This window comes from Mustela nigripes, chromosome 6 (genome assembly GCF_022355385.1).
Source record: "Mustela nigripes isolate SB6536 chromosome 6, MUSNIG.SB6536, whole genome shotgun sequence".
In the NCBI taxonomy this organism is placed as follows: Eukaryota; Metazoa; Chordata; class Mammalia; order Carnivora; family Mustelidae; genus Mustela; species Mustela nigripes.
Window position 1 is genome coordinate 56165309 of NC_081562.1, and position 18116 is coordinate 56183424.

General features: G+C 49.9%; 1 protein-coding gene across 4 annotated transcripts; it reads right to left on the minus strand.

Annotated features, from left to right (window-relative positions):
* Window positions 1-1753: 1753 nt before the first annotated feature.
* On the minus strand, window positions 1754-17140 carry GSG1 (germ cell associated 1). 4 transcript variants are annotated; one of them, XM_059402645.1, is made up of 6 exons: window positions 17015-17140; window positions 7111-7429; window positions 5853-5900; window positions 4820-4972; window positions 4110-4221; window positions 1754-2172 (listed from the first exon to the last, which is right to left on the minus strand). In XM_059402645.1, exons 1-6 carry the CDS (start codon window positions 17060-17062, stop codon window positions 1830-1832), a joined length of 1023 nt encoding a protein of 340 aa, XP_059258628.1. In that variant the 5' UTR covers window positions 17063-17140; the 3' UTR covers window positions 1754-1829. The 4 variants fall into 4 exon arrangements, with proteins under 4 accessions (XP_059258628.1, XP_059258625.1, XP_059258626.1 ...); XM_059402642.1 differs by having other exon boundaries at window positions 5730-5900; XM_059402643.1 differs by lacking the exon at window positions 17015-17140 and adding an exon at window positions 9951-10082.
* Between the last annotated feature and the right edge of the window lie 976 nt (window positions 17141-18116).

Sequence of the window (18116 nt, forward strand, 5' to 3'; positions counted from 1 at the left end):
CAGTGGTAGGCATTATGACATAACAGAAGGTTAGTACCAATATCAGGTTGGCCTGCCAGGGCCCCTTGACTTAGGGCCCCGAAAGGAAATTTAATTTCAACACTTTGGGAAGCTTTGTGAACTTGGGGGAACAATGAGAGGATATCCAAGAGGATAGGGATGATTCTAGATTGACTTCTAGAGTTTGAATCTGGGTAGAAGATTCTAGGATCTTGTTTAGCCTACTAGAGGATTCTGAGGACTAATTTATAGTTGACTGAATAGCTAAAACTTGACTTGTGGTTCTGTGGCCTGGGCTGAGCCATCTATTTCTTACCTTGTTCTTCACCATGTTGAGGCTTTCTGGGAAAGCCATTTTGGGTAGAGGAGCAAAATGCCAAGTCGCTTACTGAGGGCCTGATTTGAGGGTATCCTTTTGGGTAGAAGATGGTGTTTATGCGGGGTGAGTCCCAGAAATAAGAGGAAGCTAGAAGAGCATCAGTCCCTAAATTCTTCATGGTGTGTTTACAAACTGTTGTCTTAACTATGATAAGTTTGAATCCATTTTTGCTAGACACAGGACAGGCTCTACAGCCAGGGCAGGTTGGAGTGGTGGCAGAGGATTGCAGAAGCTTCACGTGACCAGCATGGGTGTTAGCTGGTCAGGTGTGTCCTGACACTCCCTTCTCCTTGGAGGCACCCACCCTACCGGACCTCTAAGATAGGAAGCGCTCCTCCCTTCTCCCACTCCGGCAAGGCCCCTGTGACTGCCTCTTAGGGATAGCCGTGACTTGTGTGGGTATAAGGACCTTCCTTCTCCCAAGCTCTCCTCCTTGCTATCCGGGTAGCTTCCTTCCACCCTAGACAGCATCCTCCCCTCCCCCAGATGCTCTCCACTCCCCCTCCCTGTCGGGTATGCTGACACCAACCCCCTTGAATGTGAATTGCTGCTTTTATTGCCCATACTACAGACAAGCCAGCTGGTATATTGTCAGGAAGCACTATTTAAAATGTGAATTGTTGCAGAACAAATAAATACTATATAGGAAACATACTTGTGTGTCATTCTCGTTCTTTTTAGCCATCGGGTTGTTGGTTTTCCCTTGATGGAAAAGAGGAAGGAGGTGTGAGTGAGTGAGTTGGGGATCCGGAGAGGAGTGTATGTTCATTGGGGAAGTGTCCCTTTCCATAAATACCCCAGGAATAACTCCAGTGGACCATTTCTGGAAGTGGACCTGTCCCTGCATGCTGTCCCTACATGTCCCTGCATACACTTCTCATGTATTCTAGCTTCCTGGTGGCTTCTACGATAATATTTAAACTTTCATTGGGTCCCTACTATGTGAGTGCAGGACCCTGTAATACTGTAATAGGCAGTGTCGAGGGCATCTGTCCTACGTGTCTAAGCTCCCAGGAGGGCCTTTATCTTCCATTCTGTGCCTTCCGGGAAGGCTGAGCCCAGTAAACAACTGTTTGAGTAGCCTACCTGCACCTCCAAATCCCAGAGAGGGGGCAGATGGATAAGCCCCTTAGGGGCAGGAACTGGATTTTACTTCTGTCTGCTGAGCCCCAAACCTGGCACATAGCAAGCAATCAGTGAAGGAGAGGGGGTGATTCCAAGCATGGGAGATAGGGAGATGCTGAAATGAGACAAGGAAAGGGAAAAGCTGGGAAGGAAGAGGGGGGCAGCAGCATCCGCACACGCACCCCTTAGCTCCTGCCCTTTCAGACACGCTTGTCGCAAACCTGTGAGAACCATGCTCGACACACAGACTCTGGCTTCAGTACATGTTGATAAGCAAACAAACATGTAAGGTTGGGTTCAGCCTGCCCTCTAAACCCTACTACTTCTAACACGGTTCTTCCTCTATGGATGACCCAGCCGCCTCTTCCTTCAGCCTCTGGCTGGGTCCTTGAAATCCCTTGTGGTGTAGCCCGGAGTAGAAGTCAACTCCTTCCGAGACAGAGCGGACGGGCTGAGGGTGGTACTGGTGGTAGCTGGTCAGAGGATGCCCCATGGGGGCTGCACAGGACAGCTGCTCCAGGAAGCACTGGGGATGGTGCGGCGGGCAGCTCAGCTTTCCTTTGAAGCTCTTACTGTGCTTACACTTGAACTCCAGCACCAGCTTGGTGTATGCGTTGAAGGTGGTGACCGCCGACACCATGCAGCAGGTGAAGGAAAGCCACGCTGTGCTAGGGAGGAACCAAAAAAACCAGACGGTCAGAATCTGAGATACGCACAGGTTTGAGAGGAAAATACCATGATCTCTTCCCATTAGTAAGTAGGCTGCTGCCCCTTAGGGGCTCAGGGACCGGGGTGGGCTCCCTTTCACCGTGCTTCGGGGAGAGCACTGTGGGCCAGAGGCCTGAATTGGGTCTCATTAGGTATGTTCTGAATGTTTTGTAGTCAAAGAGAATGACCCTGGTAGTGTTGCAAGTTGGACTAGGAGTTCAACAGGTTCGTTTTCACTGGGTCGATTAGCAGTCAGCGCGGTGCTCCTTTATTCTCGGTGTGTATCTTCTGTGTACATATCACACACCCACCCACACGTAGTTTTCTGGACTAGGGCTTCCCCACCTCAGTTCCGATTCACAGACTGGTAGCTCAGGTGTATGGAGGGGACATAGCCCAGTGCTATAAGCCTCCTCCTCGCCCCACCCCCCACAAGCACACACACACATCCCACCCAGGATTTTCCCTCACTCCGAACAGATGGTGGGAGCGATCAACCCCCTTCATCTCCTTCTGTTCCGCGTTTAGTGGTCTTTGGGAGCACAGAGTTGAGCCTCTCAGTGTCGTTCAGGCAACATTCGCTGCAAACCTGGAGCTGCTATACGTTGTACCAGTGGAATTTGCCTCAAGAAAACAAATGTGGTTCTTGGCCTCAGGGAGTTTATAATGGATGGAACGAAGCTGGAGATTTAAGAGAAGCTGGATGGATTTGACGAATCAAAAAACCAAAAAAACAACCAAAAAAACCCCACCAGGGAACTAGATCAAACGCGTTCCTAAACACTTGGGAAGTCAACCCTTAAATTTCCCCCATGATTCTGGGAAGCCCAGGAAGGAGGAAGTTGTGTGAGGTTAGTGAGGAATTGCATGAGGTCAGGTGATGGGTCAAGCCAGGCCACACACTGGCACAGCGTGTTCCCATCTGCCTGCCTCTGACGGACTCTGCCGACTGAGGCTGGGCTGCTTCTGCTGGCAGAGTCATGCCAACAACGGCTTAAAGACAGACAGAAGGTGCAAAACGATGTGTCTGGAAAGCAAGCTCCAGGGGCCGGTTTTGGAATAGCCCAAAGACGCCCGAATCCAACAGCACGTTATATCACTAGGAAAGGGGATAGGATGACCTTCAGGACTGCCTCCGCTAGCATGGAAACCAAGCCCAGTGCCCTGTCTCTTCAGCACTGGTAAAGGGCTTAGCACCGACTGCAGACTGTAATGCAGGCCCAAGTGGGCACCTGCACAGTCAACAGAGAGAGAGTGTTCCTCAGGGGAGGAAGTGAAGGACTCTTAAAACAGACGGTGTATTTGCTTCAACTATGTCTGTCATGGCTGCTGCTACTCTCAAGAGAAACCGAAAATAACTGACCCCTTAGTTCTTTGAGGGTCAGAGAATGGCTGGTAGAGGAGATTTGTTTCTTAGACAGTTGAGTGGAATAAGAGCAGAAGTAGGAGGAAGTGGCTCTTCGTTACAGGAGAAGAGTCAGCCATGCACAGGGGGTAGAATGCGAACCGCACCTCAAGGCTGATCTCTTCCTTTCTCTGTCCTCCAATATCTTGAATCATAAAATGTATAATAAAGGGAGCATCATCGGCATAAGCCATACAAAACCAGTCTTATTTCCCAAGGGAACATATGCCATCAGGCGAGGGAGCAACTGCGACAGCTATATCATTAGAAAGACCCGACAGAACAAGCCGGAAGAATCATCCCTGTGCCTCCCAGCAGGTGGGAAGAGAGCCGCGGTGGCCTAATGGTCCCACTCTCTGGTCAACGGACTCCTGGCACGAGGGTTGAAGAGAAGATGGAAGGACACGGAGCAAACATCTAGTTGAGGGCAGCACATCCAACACAGGTTGGCTGGGGAGGAGCTAGAAGGTTCAGGAGATGGCAAGCACTTACTAGAAGGCCCAGCCATAATTCCAAGCATGTGGCCTCCAGTCTTCTGGACCCAAGTTGGCAGTTGCCTGGAAGACTTGTGAATACATCATATGGGCCACCATGCCCAGAAGGCCTACAGAGGGAACAGAAAGGCGGCGGCCTTAGACCCAGGCTGGCTTTGCCATTTATAGGGAGTAGGAGTTTGGAGCAACCTCCTCATTTTGTATCTGTTACAGCCTATGTGGAGATGTCCCCATCACCCATCGGCCCCCACACTTCCGGGACGCTAATCTGCGATGGGGGCTTTGCAATAAGTCCCCCCCAGGCTTTAGGTGGAGAGCTACAGAAAAAGTTTCTGAGTCAATGCTGCACTTGGGGCATTTTACTTCTTCCCACCCATGCCCTCAACGCGAGCTTTATTCTTGATCTATCTTTATATCTGCGTCTCTTACTCCTACTTGATCCAGCGGAGTCCGGAAAAGCTGTGTGCATGGGCAACTGAGAAGTGAACCAAACTGTATTTCACATACTGATAAAGCTGGCAAATAAGAAGAACCCAGAGAGAAATCATTTTGCCAAGCACATGATGATCCAATACAAAATTTCCATCTCTCATCCCTCCATTCTGGACCCCGCCTCCTCGTTCCTGCCCTTTGGATGGACACAGGAGCCCATCAGAGGGGCCTGGAAGGTGGCCAGGCCCCCGCCCACCCCAGCCTGGGAGGCTGCACCTGACAGGACAGAGGAAATGGCGGCGAAGGCGCTCAGCTTGAGTCCGCAGCCCGGGTTCCGGGTGAACAGCAGGTCCATCAGTAGCAGGAGGAAGCTGACGAATTCAAGTCCGATGGACAAGAACTGGGCTCCAAGTGATAACCATAGGATCTCTGTCAGAATCCAGGGAAGAAAATACAATCCAAGTATTAAACAACAAGACAAAAGAAATCACAAGAAGAGCCTTCACCCTGACAGTTACATGACCGAGCGCTGAAACGCGGAGCCCCGCAGAAGGGAAAGCCTCCCAGAGTCAGAGAAGGGGAAAAGGGGACAGGGCTGGCAGCAGCTGGCTAGCGTTCCCTCCTTGGGGTCTTTTGCTGTTACCCTTGCGCTTGCTGCTCTCAGCTCAGGACCTGATAAAGACTCCAGTAAACTAGATTGACTGGAAGTACCATTAGGGAGATTCAAGAAAAGATCAGCTAATCGTCACAAAATCTGGCAGAGGCATGACTTTGCTGTGGGTCATTTTTGTTCTCGTTTTCCTTACTGAATTTTGGAGCAGTCAGTTCTGTTTTTTTCTCCCTCCCTCTCCTTTTTCACTCCCTCCTTTAAAAATATATATTTTTTAAACTTAAAAATATATATACATATTGGAAAGAAAAAACCTCTTGAGCTTTTCAACATGGTTACTTGGCAACAGGAGGAGGTTAGAACTGTTGGTGGTTTTCTATTTGTGAACTTTATTTGTTCCTGCTGTTCCTTTTTTGCATTCCTGCATATGAATGAGAGTCAGCTCTGGAAGGAATGTGGGTCACCCCGCGGGGCTCAGAAAAAGAGAAAAGGAGACCACAGTACAGTGTAGAGAGCACAGTTGGTCCAGAGAGGTCCAACTCAATGGCGACTAAATTGGTGATCAAACCCACATACTTGCCACAAGCCCCAAGGGAGGGTGGGGGAGGAAAGCCTTCTCCATCAACCGCTTCCCTCCAAATCGGAGAGTGGGGTGACGTGGGCCTTGCAACGTGGCAAACTCCAGTAGTCCTTTCTCACCTCTCTCGGTTGGTGGTGTGAGTTCATTGAAAGTTCGGCACCTCTCCCCTGAAACACAGACAAGGTACAACTTCAGGGGTACGTCCCGCAGCTGGCGCCGCTCCACTGGTTGGGACCTGTGCCTGCCCAGCACACGGTAGGTGGGCACTAGAAATTTCTCTCTGAAAGTGGGAAAGAATGCATTATGGACGGATGGTTGCATGACCAAGGCAAGAATCCCTCAGAATTCATTTCTCTGTCCCCAGCTCCTGACCGTGAAAAAGAAGATGTGAGCCTGAGAGGGCTTCCACAGGGAAATGTTCCCATTTCTCAGGTCCGGGAGGGTTAAGAAGCCTGATGTTAACCAGCACCTTTCCCTGCCTCCGTACCCTGGTCTGCATGGCTTGAAACTGTTTCTGGGACCCTGGGGTTGGAGCTGAGCTAAATGACATGTCAATAACACATATAAACACACACACACATTTATATTCCTCGTCCCCCTCCTTTTTCCCATGTCCCAAATCGGGAGAAACAGGTTAACTGTACTGGATTCTGGGCTTTAGGACAACATCACTACCAGGTGATGTCCGAATGCTTTGAGCAGGGAGGAGGACTGTCCTTAGGTCAGCTGCTCCCAAGCTGAGGAGCACAGGTTAAGGTATGCACAGTGACACAAGACTGAGCTACCGGAGACCTGGGAGGTCAACGGTAGCCTCACTCCACCTAGTTACCCTCCCGAGGCTTCAGCCTCACCACCTTGTAAATCGTAACGGTAATACTCCGAAAAAGAAAACCCTTTTGGTGGGGTTGGAGAGGAAGAGGCTTGACAAGGGATCTCCTCAGATCCTTTCATCTCACTGGTGAGAAAGTTAAAGTCTGTGGAGAGGAAGCTGCTCATCTGGGGTCACAGCTGGACAGAGCGGGGGGGGGGGGGGGGGGGGCTTTTCCCCAAGAATCCTCTTTCATTTGGTCTTCAAACAGCAACACTAACTCGCTAGTGTGGGGCTTCTCATGATGTTACAAGTCTAAATGGAACCCTTTGAGGTTTTAAACCAGCATGTCTACGAGACAGTCAGGAGGGGAAAAGCTAGATGGACTTTCGGGTCCCATCGAAAGGGAGTTCTAGGGAAAAGGGACAAGATGCAGAGTGGGGAGATGCTGAGACCCGGAGGGGTGTGGGGAGTGCTGTATACTTCCCACTGGCCCTTCGCCCCGTGTGAAGTTCCCCGGGGCGGGGAGAGGGGGGGATATGAGGCAGCTGGGCTGACGACAAACCCACCTGGTTCTTCCACAGTTTCCTCACAGGATAGCCACATGCCACTCCAGAAGGTATGGAAGGAGAAGCGGTCATCCCCAGCCTCCCAGCTGTATTGCACCACCTCCGGGGATGATGAGTTGGCGCCGCTCCCATCCAAGGGCACCGGCACATCAAAGCATTCGACGGCCAGACCTTTTCCGCACACGGGCTTGGGCACCTTCTGTGTGCCCACAAACCAGCAGTTGCTGAGCAGGGATGCTGTGGAGAGGCTGAGTGATAGCATGTTGAGGATGGCAGATAGGAGTGTCCGCTGGGCAGAGCAGCCCTTCGGGAGTTCCATCTGGAATAGACAAGCACAAGGGGAGAGCCTGACTTCAGAACCTCCCAGGAGATCTGGGTACCCTTCCCGGTGACTGCCTGGGCTCAAGCCACACTAGTCCTCCACGATAATGGGGCCCCTCTGGTCCCCGGGGAGCTTTCTTGCAAGGAGCCACGAATGAGAGGGTTTAGCTTCAGGAATGGCCTGGAGTGGGCACCAGGGTGGTGATGTTTATTGAAGCTGGACCTCATTCTACTCAAGTGCTTGTTGAGGATGATCTGAGCTAAGTATCCCATAATAGTCTCTGTGGGAATGTGGTTAAGCCGCAGAGCTGGGGTCTGTCAAGTGAGGACAAGAATTGGGGCCACTCTAAGGCGCTCAGTGATTATTACTTTGGGTTTTGTCTTCAGTGAAAGGTAGGAGCACCCACTTGCTGAGGTATTTCTTGTAACTACACACGTTTTTTGGTGTCCTCTTCTCGGTATGACGGATTCCTCTGAGAGGAGAGTAAAGGACGATATGGCTCTTCTCAGTCAGTATTAAACTGGATCACCCCAGGGCAGGGAGCATCAAGGATTAGGACTTTCAGCATTAAAGAAGGCAGTGGACCTACTGGGATACGGGGTTGTTGAAACCCCTGGAGAGGGCAGGAGGCCGTAGGTGCTGAGAGAGGTGATCTGGGCCTAGCTTTCAGACACGGCCACAGAGAGGACAGAATCTCCAATGGGAGGTGGCTGTGTGGTGCCCATGGAGACTGGGCACCAAGTGTCATGGTCACGGAGCGAGGAACCTGGACAGGCATTGCCACTGCTCGATGCAGCTGTGGTGCCTGACTCCTGGGGGGACAGTGTGGCTCTGGCTGGAGCCCCGAACTCCCCGTCATTTTTAGCCGACAAGAAGAGGAGAGCCCCCTGAAGAATGACCAATATTAGATGTTTCAACCTTGGTTAAGCGATGGCTCAGAGCCAGACTGAGCTTTAGAAAAATAAAGAAATCTGATGGGTCTTGCACTTTATGTTACAGAGTGGTTTATGCTGTTATATTAATACATACTGAAGGGAAAAGAAGCCCATATTTAGTTGCTGACAGATGCTTCTTAAAGTAAACCATCTTGAGCTTTCCAGGGGACCTCTCATATCAGAATTAATCAGACCTAAATCTGCTTAGCTAAAGAAACGTAAATAAAACCATAGCTAAATGCACAGGCCCATAAATCTGCCTCATAATCTCCAGCTTAACATTTTCTACATTACAGGGAACTTTATCTCAGAAATGTAACAGTTTGTTCTTCAGAATTTCCAGGGACTAACACAGTGCATACCACAAAGTGATTATTTATGGGCATAAGAAATATGCAAGGTTCATATGCATATAAAAATCAATATATAAGACATATGATGAAACAACCTCTGGAAAGCAATCTGCTAATATGATTTTTAAAAAAGCACTCAACAAATTAAATTCACCAAGAATTGTCAGTCTGTGCAGGATGCTGGGTGACCTTGGTAAAGACTAAAAACCACAGCATCTGAAGTGAAGAAAGATCTTCTATTACCCGTATAGAAGGCACACACCGCCCCGTCCCCCCAAAGAATGCTCCCACCTTGTTTTTAGCTGTGCAAACCCTATTGGTTTTAGCCATTGTTCCATTACTGTAATTTATTCTTTCTAATTATTTTCATATACATTGGGTGAACAGGAAATGAGACTTCTAGGTAAAACATCTTCATTAATCTTTCTGTCTGAAGACTGAACTAATGATTTAGGCAATTCTACATTTTCAACTTCATTTTCAATCGAATATGACTTGGAAATTTGTCCACTATCACATCATCTTTTTATTCTAGCCTCAATTCGTTCCAAGTTACACATATTTTAAGTTATTCTGCATATTAATCACAGATAAGAATAAGGAACCCGGCACCAAGGCGATAGACAATTTAAGGAAGAAATGATTTGAGAAAGAAAGGATGAAAAAGAGCTTAGAATGAAGCTCAAAGAGACTGCTTCCAAAGGAGTATCCAACCAAGGACAGACACAAGGAGCCTCGCTCAAGAATCATCTTGACAATCGAATGGGAATTCATTCAAGAGACTTTTCAAGAATTATCTTCAACAACTACGGTACTGCGCCCTTCATCATGTGTTTTATTTCTTCCTACACATGCCTTTCTCTCCAGGATCCAGATAACCTCCTCAATTGCAAGAACCGGTCTAATTTTGCCATGATCTCTTTAACAAAATCACAAAGAAGTAGCGGCCTTAAGAAAAGTTTCATCTTTGCATATGCTGACAAGCCCCATGTCAAGGTGACTCTTTACTCTCTAGAAAAGGGAGAGAGTGTGGCTTCCCAGATACTCCGGCTCAGATCAACAGGAAGTGCAAAAGTGCCAAAATGTCATTCTTCCATCAACACAGATGAACAGAAATACTCAGAGTTAACATAGACAACAAATTGATGAGACAGGCACAGCTCTTAAAATCAGATTCAAAATAGCTATGCAAAGTTATGTTTCAAGCAGTAAGAGGGGGAAGCTGGTTACCTTGGCCATGGTCAGTGTCTTGCAGCTGTCTGGACCACAGGATGCCATCTGTGCCCCAAATCCCCTTGGTTTAATGTCGACAGAATGAAACCGCCTTCCTCCCCTCCTGCCTCCCTTCCCATCCCTCTTCTATCTCCTATTTTTTTGGAGTGCCTCATGATTAAATGCTGCCTTGCAGGGAACTTGGGCATTTAATAATTGACAGTGCAATCATGGCCCAGCTGTTCTGGAAGATCACACAGGAGAGCTTGCCAATAGGGATCTGGGATTAAGCACAAAGAAGCAAGGACCTGCTTTCACAGAGGGAAGTTTCTTTAAAAAGTTATGTGAAGATTCAGTTTCCACCTAACTGCCATTCCCTAGGAAGCTGGTAAGAATGGCTTGGGCTTGATTTTATGGCGGACACAGAAAATAATGCAGGGTTACCATTACTACAAGAGTTCCCATTCCTTTGTGTAAGGTTTTCTACCTTATTATTATTTTTTTTTTAAAAAAGATTTTTAAATTGGGGGCACCTGGGTGGCTCAGTGGGTTAAAACCTCTGCCTTCGGCTCAGGTCATGATCCCAGGGTCCCAGGGTCCTGGGATGGAGCCCTGCATCTGGCTCTCTGCTCAGCAGGGAACCTGTTTCCCCTCCTCTCTCTGCCTGCCTCTCTGCCTACTTGTAATCTCTCTGTCAAATAAATACATAAAATCTTAAAAAAAAAAAGATTTTTTAATTTATTCATTTGAGTGAGTGAGTGAGAGAGCACAAGCTAGCAGGAGGAGCAGAAGGAGAGGGAATAGACTCTCCAATGAGCAGGGAGCCTGATGTGGGGCCCATCCCAGGAACCTAGGATCATGACCTGAGCGGAAGGCAGATGTTTAACCGACTGAGCCACCCAGGCGCCCCTTCAACCTTTTAGTAAGCAATTATCTGCAATGTCGGGGCCCCATAGAGCCATGGGTTTGAAAGAGCTTCCGTGTGTCATGGGTGGTCTCCACCTCCCAGTCCCTCCAGTGGAATACTGAGAAGGTCCTCCGCGCCTTTGTAGATTCGCTTCCTTCTGCGTGGAATGTCTTTAGTGTCCTCATCTGGTCTACCTCCCATCAAGACTAGTCTAAAAGTCGCTCATCCTTTGCATGAGCGAGAACAGCTCCCTTCCCTCTGTCCTTCCATACTGTACCCCTCTGTAATACTTTCTATACTTCATGATAGCTGTCTGGACGGTGAAGTCCTCAGAGGCTCCTCCTCTGCTGGAGCAGCCGTCCTCAGTTCTGAATGAATATCAGAACAGTCTTTGAAACTGTGGAAAATATTCAGATTCCTGGGCCTGGCCTGAGATTCCACCGCAGGGGTGAGGCCCAGGAATCTGTAATTCTAGAAAGCTCTTTGTACATAGGGATGGACTTCTGGTTTCCGGTTCTATATGGAAAGAGCTTGGAAGTCTCCACTTTGGCTTAACAACAAGAAAGAAGCTGAACAACCTGGAAGATATGGAGCTAGGGAGTTAATGCGCCTAAGTATGACCTGTCTGATTCCTGGGGGGGCTTACATTTAATGAAACCCTCCTGTTCTGCCCCGGCCCTCCCCCACCTGGAATCTTCCAGATTTGCCACCAACCAAGTCATGGTTTTCCCATTCTGTGTCTGTGCAGTTAGCTGGGGGAATGAAAGGCCGTCCCCAGCCCCCAGAGGGAATTAATCCACATTCCAACTGGAGGAGTCTCTCTGGCTCTTGCTTCCTACTCTTCTAGGACTGACGTGTCCGCACATTTGACACACATGTGCCTGTGCCCAGGCGTGAGTCCCACAGCACCCACACGACCCTTTATTCATGGTGACAGAGCTCCCTCTCCAGAGCTGGAATTTTGTGGTCACTTCACCTTTGAATTGGCTGTCGGTTTCCCGGCCACGGCTTTTGTCCCGACGCTGGGTGGCGCTATCTCCTTACATTTCCCCCCTTCCGTCACGTGCTGCCCCCCCCATTCCCCCCCCCCCCCCCGTGCGGGTGCAGGTGGCGGCTCCTCCCCCAGGGAGGGCTTTTTCTCCTTCCCCGGGCCTTCTTCCCACTCACACATGTATAGCTTGCGTTGTGTCTGCCCTGGGGAATTCAGGGGTCGGAATGAACCCTGGGAGCCTCCAGCCGCTCCCCCGAGGACATCTTGTAGGATTATTTCCTGTAGCACATTTTTCACGGGCTGTTCCAGTTTTCAGTGACTCACAGAGCCTCAGATACTTCCCCTGGGAAATAGAGACTCCACGGTGTCAGAAAATCCAGTTAGCCAATGCTTCCTGAGGAGTTTTGTGCACATTTTTCTTTATTGAATCGTATCCTCACTCCCTCTCCACCCTAGAGCAGTGAACAATTCTTTTCCCTTCTCTGCACTTAACGCCCCTTAAATGCTTGCAGACGCTTCTCACATCCCGCTTGAGTCACCGTTTGGCACAGTCTGTCGTCTTTGGTTTTTATGGCCTCTGCTCAGAAACCGCACTCCCTGTGCCTTCATAGGCTGCCTTCATAGGATGGGAGCTGCAGTCTTGAGGTTATGTGAGGAGGCCTGGAGGGAGACTGGAAGCGAAGCAAGCTCGTGACACTCCAGTTTTGGGGGCTTTCACTAACTCGGACCCCTTCCAAGACCCCGACATACTTGTCACTTTGCATTATTTTTTCTAGAGAGAGCCTCTGAAGTTATATTAATTTAGGCCTCCCCAAAGCCTGAATCTAGGCCGTGTACTTTGCATGGCTGGGCTGGCTGGCTGGCTACTAGCCTTGATCCATCTTGAGGACACCCCCTAGCCCCATGGACCACATGCCACAATGTTTAATTTCCTTTTTTTGATGAAACATGAGCTTCTCTGCCTGGCATCCCACTCACTTCCTTTCATTATAATTTAGGCATGCTAATATTTTTTCTTCTCTTTCTTCCCTTAGAACAGAAAAAGTAATTGCCAGTCACTGCAACATGACTGTGATTATGTTGGGCTCAGAAGCTCATGACTCAGGAGACACACAGAGATTCCGTATCTCAAAACAGTATTTGACTTTGGTATGTTGGACTGCTACCATGTCAGGATGACCTCCCCCTCCCCAGGGACCGATATGTGACTCAGCATTTATGACATCACAAAGCCAAGGCTTGGGACTCATCTGTGCTTGCTAAGGTCCTCAGTGACTCTTCCCTGCACTGTACCAAACCATACTAGTATACACAAAGAGAAACAATGGTCTTGGGACACCCACACGCAGTTCAGTTCGTAAACAGGAATCCAATTTATTGTTTTGTGAATACACAGTGGATCAGATGCGATTAAAACAATGGTAAGAATGCCCCACCAGAGCAGACTGTATGCATACAACTCCAGGCCTCCTCACATAACCTCAAGACTGCAGCTCCCATCCTTTTCCCCGGAGAAGACAACATACAACTGTAATGGAAACCAGCCTAGGGCTAAGGTATTTGGGTGTTTTTTGTTTGTTTTTTGTCTTTTTCCCATTATCAGTAGTGGCATCTTCTCTCAAGATAGGTTCATTTGCAGCTGCCATTACCACCCCCCCACCACCCTCCTTTGCCACCATCTGCCCCCAACCAGTAGTAGTATCTTTGTCCTTTGCCCTGGAGTCAGATTTCTGACACATGCCTCACCAACTAATTCCTTTCTGTTACTCAGCAGTCAAAAAGCTGGAACAGGACATGAATGTTTCTGCTGTCACTGGCTCTGATCTCCAGGCTCCTGTTCTTTGTTCCTGCCTATTCCACTGTGTGCCTTTCTCCTGCAGCTCAGAACATGCAGGCTTGACTTGAAGATGCTAGATAGAGGAGCAGCTGTGTTTTACTCATGGTTGATCCTTAGAGCCTAGCAATTTCTACTATGAGGGAATGAGTGAATGAAGTCTGTAATGGAAACCAGGCTCAGAATGCAATTGAGAAGCCTAGGAGCGAGCAGAAGTTGTGAACAGAGCAAAGCGTCTGGTCTTCTATTGTTAAAGGAAACACCAATCCTCCTGATACACATACATAGGAGCTGCAAGAAGGTAGAAGGTGGAAGAAGGTCTGCAGGTCCACAGACGCACCCTGTGGCTTTCTACACAGAAGCGTGCATAGCCAACAGATCCTCTGCCAATACATTTCCTCCCACCTGTGGAAACAGTCCTGCTTTTTGACCAGCAAAGCCCAGAAAATAGCAATGATCTCATGAACGAGTATTATCTTTAGTTCACATGGACCAGGGTACAAACAGATTGCTTAAACGCCAGTGACGGATTGGAAAAAGCCATGTTCTTTCCCAAGCTCCGGGATTCCCTACCGATTAGAACCCTTTTGGATGACATTATGCCCAACCATCCGAAATTTCCCAGCTCCACAATTTTTGCTTCAGTGCATTCACTCATTCACTGATGAAGATAAGGATGGTCCTCACACATTTTGATGTTCCTCCCAGCCTTGAAGGGTAGAGTAATGGCACCAAAACCCCTATGCTGAGTGTCCGAAATATTACCACCAGTATAGGACACTTAGCTCTGGGGTTTCTGGGCTTTCAGGTTAACCTCCACTGCAACAGTGTTTCATGTCCCCAGGGCCCCCAAAGAGGGGCATAGGGAATAAGAACAACTCCCTTCTTTCTAACATGGGTCAGGAGCATGGACCCTGTTCAAGGGCAAGGACCTAAGAAAAGCACTTTAGGGCCTCTCCTCTCCGTCGCCTTTCCCTTTCCGTTGTTAGTGGAATTGTTAGAGGGCTTTTGCTAATGCAGTCATTTCCAGGAGAGGAAGCCGCCTTTCTTCCATGCCCCAAGCAGCTGGAGTGAATCAGAGGGGCAGCCACATCTGCACATCCTGTGGGGCAATCGCTCACGCGCGGGTGACCGAGCCCTCGGGGCCTGCGGGGGCTGGGAGATCTTGGGGACCGCGGGGCGGGGCAGGGATCCGCCTCTCCAGGGTCGCTCGGGGCGCGCAGCTGGGTCGCCCCGTTTCCACTCCGCGTGCCCCCGACCCCGTCCCTTGTTTTCCTGCTTTCTCCCCCTCCCCCTCTCCGGCAGTCGCGGCGCCCGGGCCCAGCCGAGGCCCCGCCGGCTCCGCTCGCCCCCACCTCCCTCCGTGAGTAACACGTCCGCCCCGGGTTTACTACGGCGCCCCGGTCGCCTAGCAGCGGGCGCGCGTTGCCACGGCGACGCGCGCGGAGCGTGTTTTGAATTGTTTGGGAGGATCCGCCCTAGCGGCCCCGCGCCTGGGACTCTGCGAGCGGGTGGGGCCCGGCCTGGGGCCCTGGCTTCCTCTCCCGGCCCCGGCGTCGGCTCTGAGCCGCGACCTGGGGGCCCCCGCGAGAGGAGGAGCCGGCGAGCTCCGGCCGGAGGGAGGCCGAGCCCCGGGCCTGGCCTGATGGCTGGCTGCCCTGGCGAGGCTCGGCAGAGGGAGGGCGGGGAAGAGTCGGCCCTCTGATCAGCGCCTCACGCCCAGCCTCTGGGCCTGAGGGTCGGGAGGTGCGGGTGGCAGGGGAACCCCAGAGTCAGGTATTTCCCAGCCCCCGCCCTTTCCCTAAAGGTACAGATCCCTGGCGGCTGGTTAAGTCTTTGCTTCATTTGGCGGCTCTGAGAGGGAATCCTGGAGTCCGCGACTGCTTGTCTGATCTGGGCTCTAGTCCCAGCCGCACCCACGACTGGACTCATGAGTCTGGCCAAGGTGCATACCCCACCTGAGCGATTCAGAAGCAAGCCAGGCGACAGAGCCGTCCTTCCCAGTGCTGCTGTGAAGACCAAGGGGCAGCAGGGAAAGTGGAAAGGAAGGGGAAGGAATCTGCCCTTGCTAGACTCTTTAGGTAATCCTTACAATCAGCCTGAGGGAGAGGCGGCCACTCCGTTCTCTACAGGGAGCGTTGGACTATCTCAAGGCCACAAGGCTAGTAAATGGTGGTCAGTGTTCAAAACCTCTGGATTCAACCCCAGGCTGCCAGTCGGGAAAGGGAAGATGCACGCCACTTAGCAAAAGGCACGGGAAACTCACGGAGTGACGAAATGGATTATGTTTTATACTTAAGATACAGATTGATAAACTCATGTTCCCTCTGTCCTCCTAAATGCATAATAAAAAAAGATAAAATTTACCACGCTTGGCTTTTTCATCACCTTCTTACCCATTTCTGTGGGTTCTCCTATTTATGATCTCTTCACTTGGGCTGCAGTCCCACCGCCGCCTGTGATCCCCAACCACCAATGAACAGCACAAGCCACCGTGCTCTGTGTGCGTGAGTGTGTGCGTGTGTGTTTTATTTCCCTGCCTAATGGGAAGCTTCATTCTTCTGAGAAAGGCCAGAGGTGTGAGAAATGAACATTTGCTTTTTTTAGTAACCCTTTGAGCTAAAAGTTGGCCGTTCCCAGCTGTCTCAGATGGGAGGCAAGTCATTTCCAGATGTGGGTTCTCCCAAAGGAGCCAAGACATCTTTGGCTGACAGAGGGTCTTTCTGGATCTGGAAGGCTCCCTGCACATTCTCCCAGATTCTCTGAGACTGGAAAGAGAAACTAGCACAGCTAAGGTTGCATTCTCCTCAGTTCCAGTAGATGCCTGGTCAGAGCTGGCCACCAGCAGGACTGGAGGGGTGCCTCGCCTTTCTCTGGCAGAGCATTTACTATCTGCTTCTTCCGTTCATTAGAGTCTTACACAGCTCTGGGGTTGCCCCCGCCACCGGGCCTTTTACCAGGAACCAGATTTTGGAAACAGGAATCATACAGATACCAGGGGAGAAAGAAGAGCGGGAGGGCCCCAAGCCGTCCTGGGAGCAGTGAGGAAAAGTCATGAAGAGGCAGAGGAGGTGGTAACAAAAGGTTAGTGGAAGAAGATGAAAACAGAAGGTCAAGGTATGGACATCACCAGGTTTATCAATGAAAACGGGCTTGAGGAACAGATTTCTGTTCCCTTTTGGGTAATCCTGCAGTGTGTTCTCCAGTTCCTACCCTGCACATGTGAAATAAAGTGTAAATTTGTATAACTTGTATTACAAACCCAACATTGTATGCCTGAAGCTAGTATTACACTGTATGTTCACTGGAATTTCAATAAAAACCTAGGGGGAATAAAGTGGGGTACTTACCTTCTGGGTGAGACAAACATTTTGAGTCAGTTGAGAAGGATTGCTCATTCACTTTTCGAAGCTCTGAGGCAAAGGTGTCTCAGGTCTTCTTCTGGTCGGCCCTGATTGGTTGCGTGGAACACGTACCTGGCGGGAAGATGAATCAGGCCCCCTCTTGCCAGCAGAGGGGTGAGGTGGTATGAGGTGGACTGGAGAAGATGGAAAAGATATCCTGGAGCCAGGATGCCAGTTTGGGCGGGGCTGGCTGATGCAAGAGGTTTTTCTCTATGACATCACAATGACATCACACAGGGCCATCTCTCTGCTGGTCCCCACCCCTGCCTCCTCGGGCCACCCCCAGAAGGATGGGGAGCTGCTCTGGGGTACCTAGCAGAGGCCTGGATGTCTTCTGAGTCATCCAAGCCAGAGCGTCTCTTACTGTGTGTAAGAAGCACCTGGGGACCCTTGTAAGCAAGCAGATTCTGAGGGGTTGAGATCGCTCCTACATGGTGCTGCCCAGACCACATTGAGTGGTGAGGCTCTAGACCAGTGCGGCTGAAGAGAAGTACAATACAGGCCATGCATGCGATTTCAAGTTTTCTAGTAGCCACGTTTCAAAAACTAAAATGGACACACATGTCACAGTACAACAATATCTTAAGTAGTGTTAAAACTGAAGCTACTGAATTGGGTAACCCAGCCCTAGAGCATTCCCAGAAAAGGCAACAATGTACAGAAATGACCATTCTATAGGACTAGTATCTGGAAATCTAGCTGATGTTCATAAACCTAATTTTAATAGCACATAGTGAGGATTTGGGAACTATTAACACTGAGATGTAACTCTGAGGCTTAAAGAGAAAGGTGGTGTCTTCCCTAGTCTTCCAGGTAAGAGTCTGGCTGGGGGCTTTCTGTCCTATAAGACGTGTCACCTTGAGTGTACCCCTGAGTTTATTCTGGGTGCTCCTCACTGGGATTCCATCCACCTCTTTGCCACCCAACCTAAATCCTATTTGCCCTTCAGGATGCCTGATTCCAGGATCAGTTCAGCCCACAGTCTACCCTTGTGATTTTAGGTATCTTCTCTCTTTTTCTCTTCCCTTTGAGCTTGTATAGTGCATAT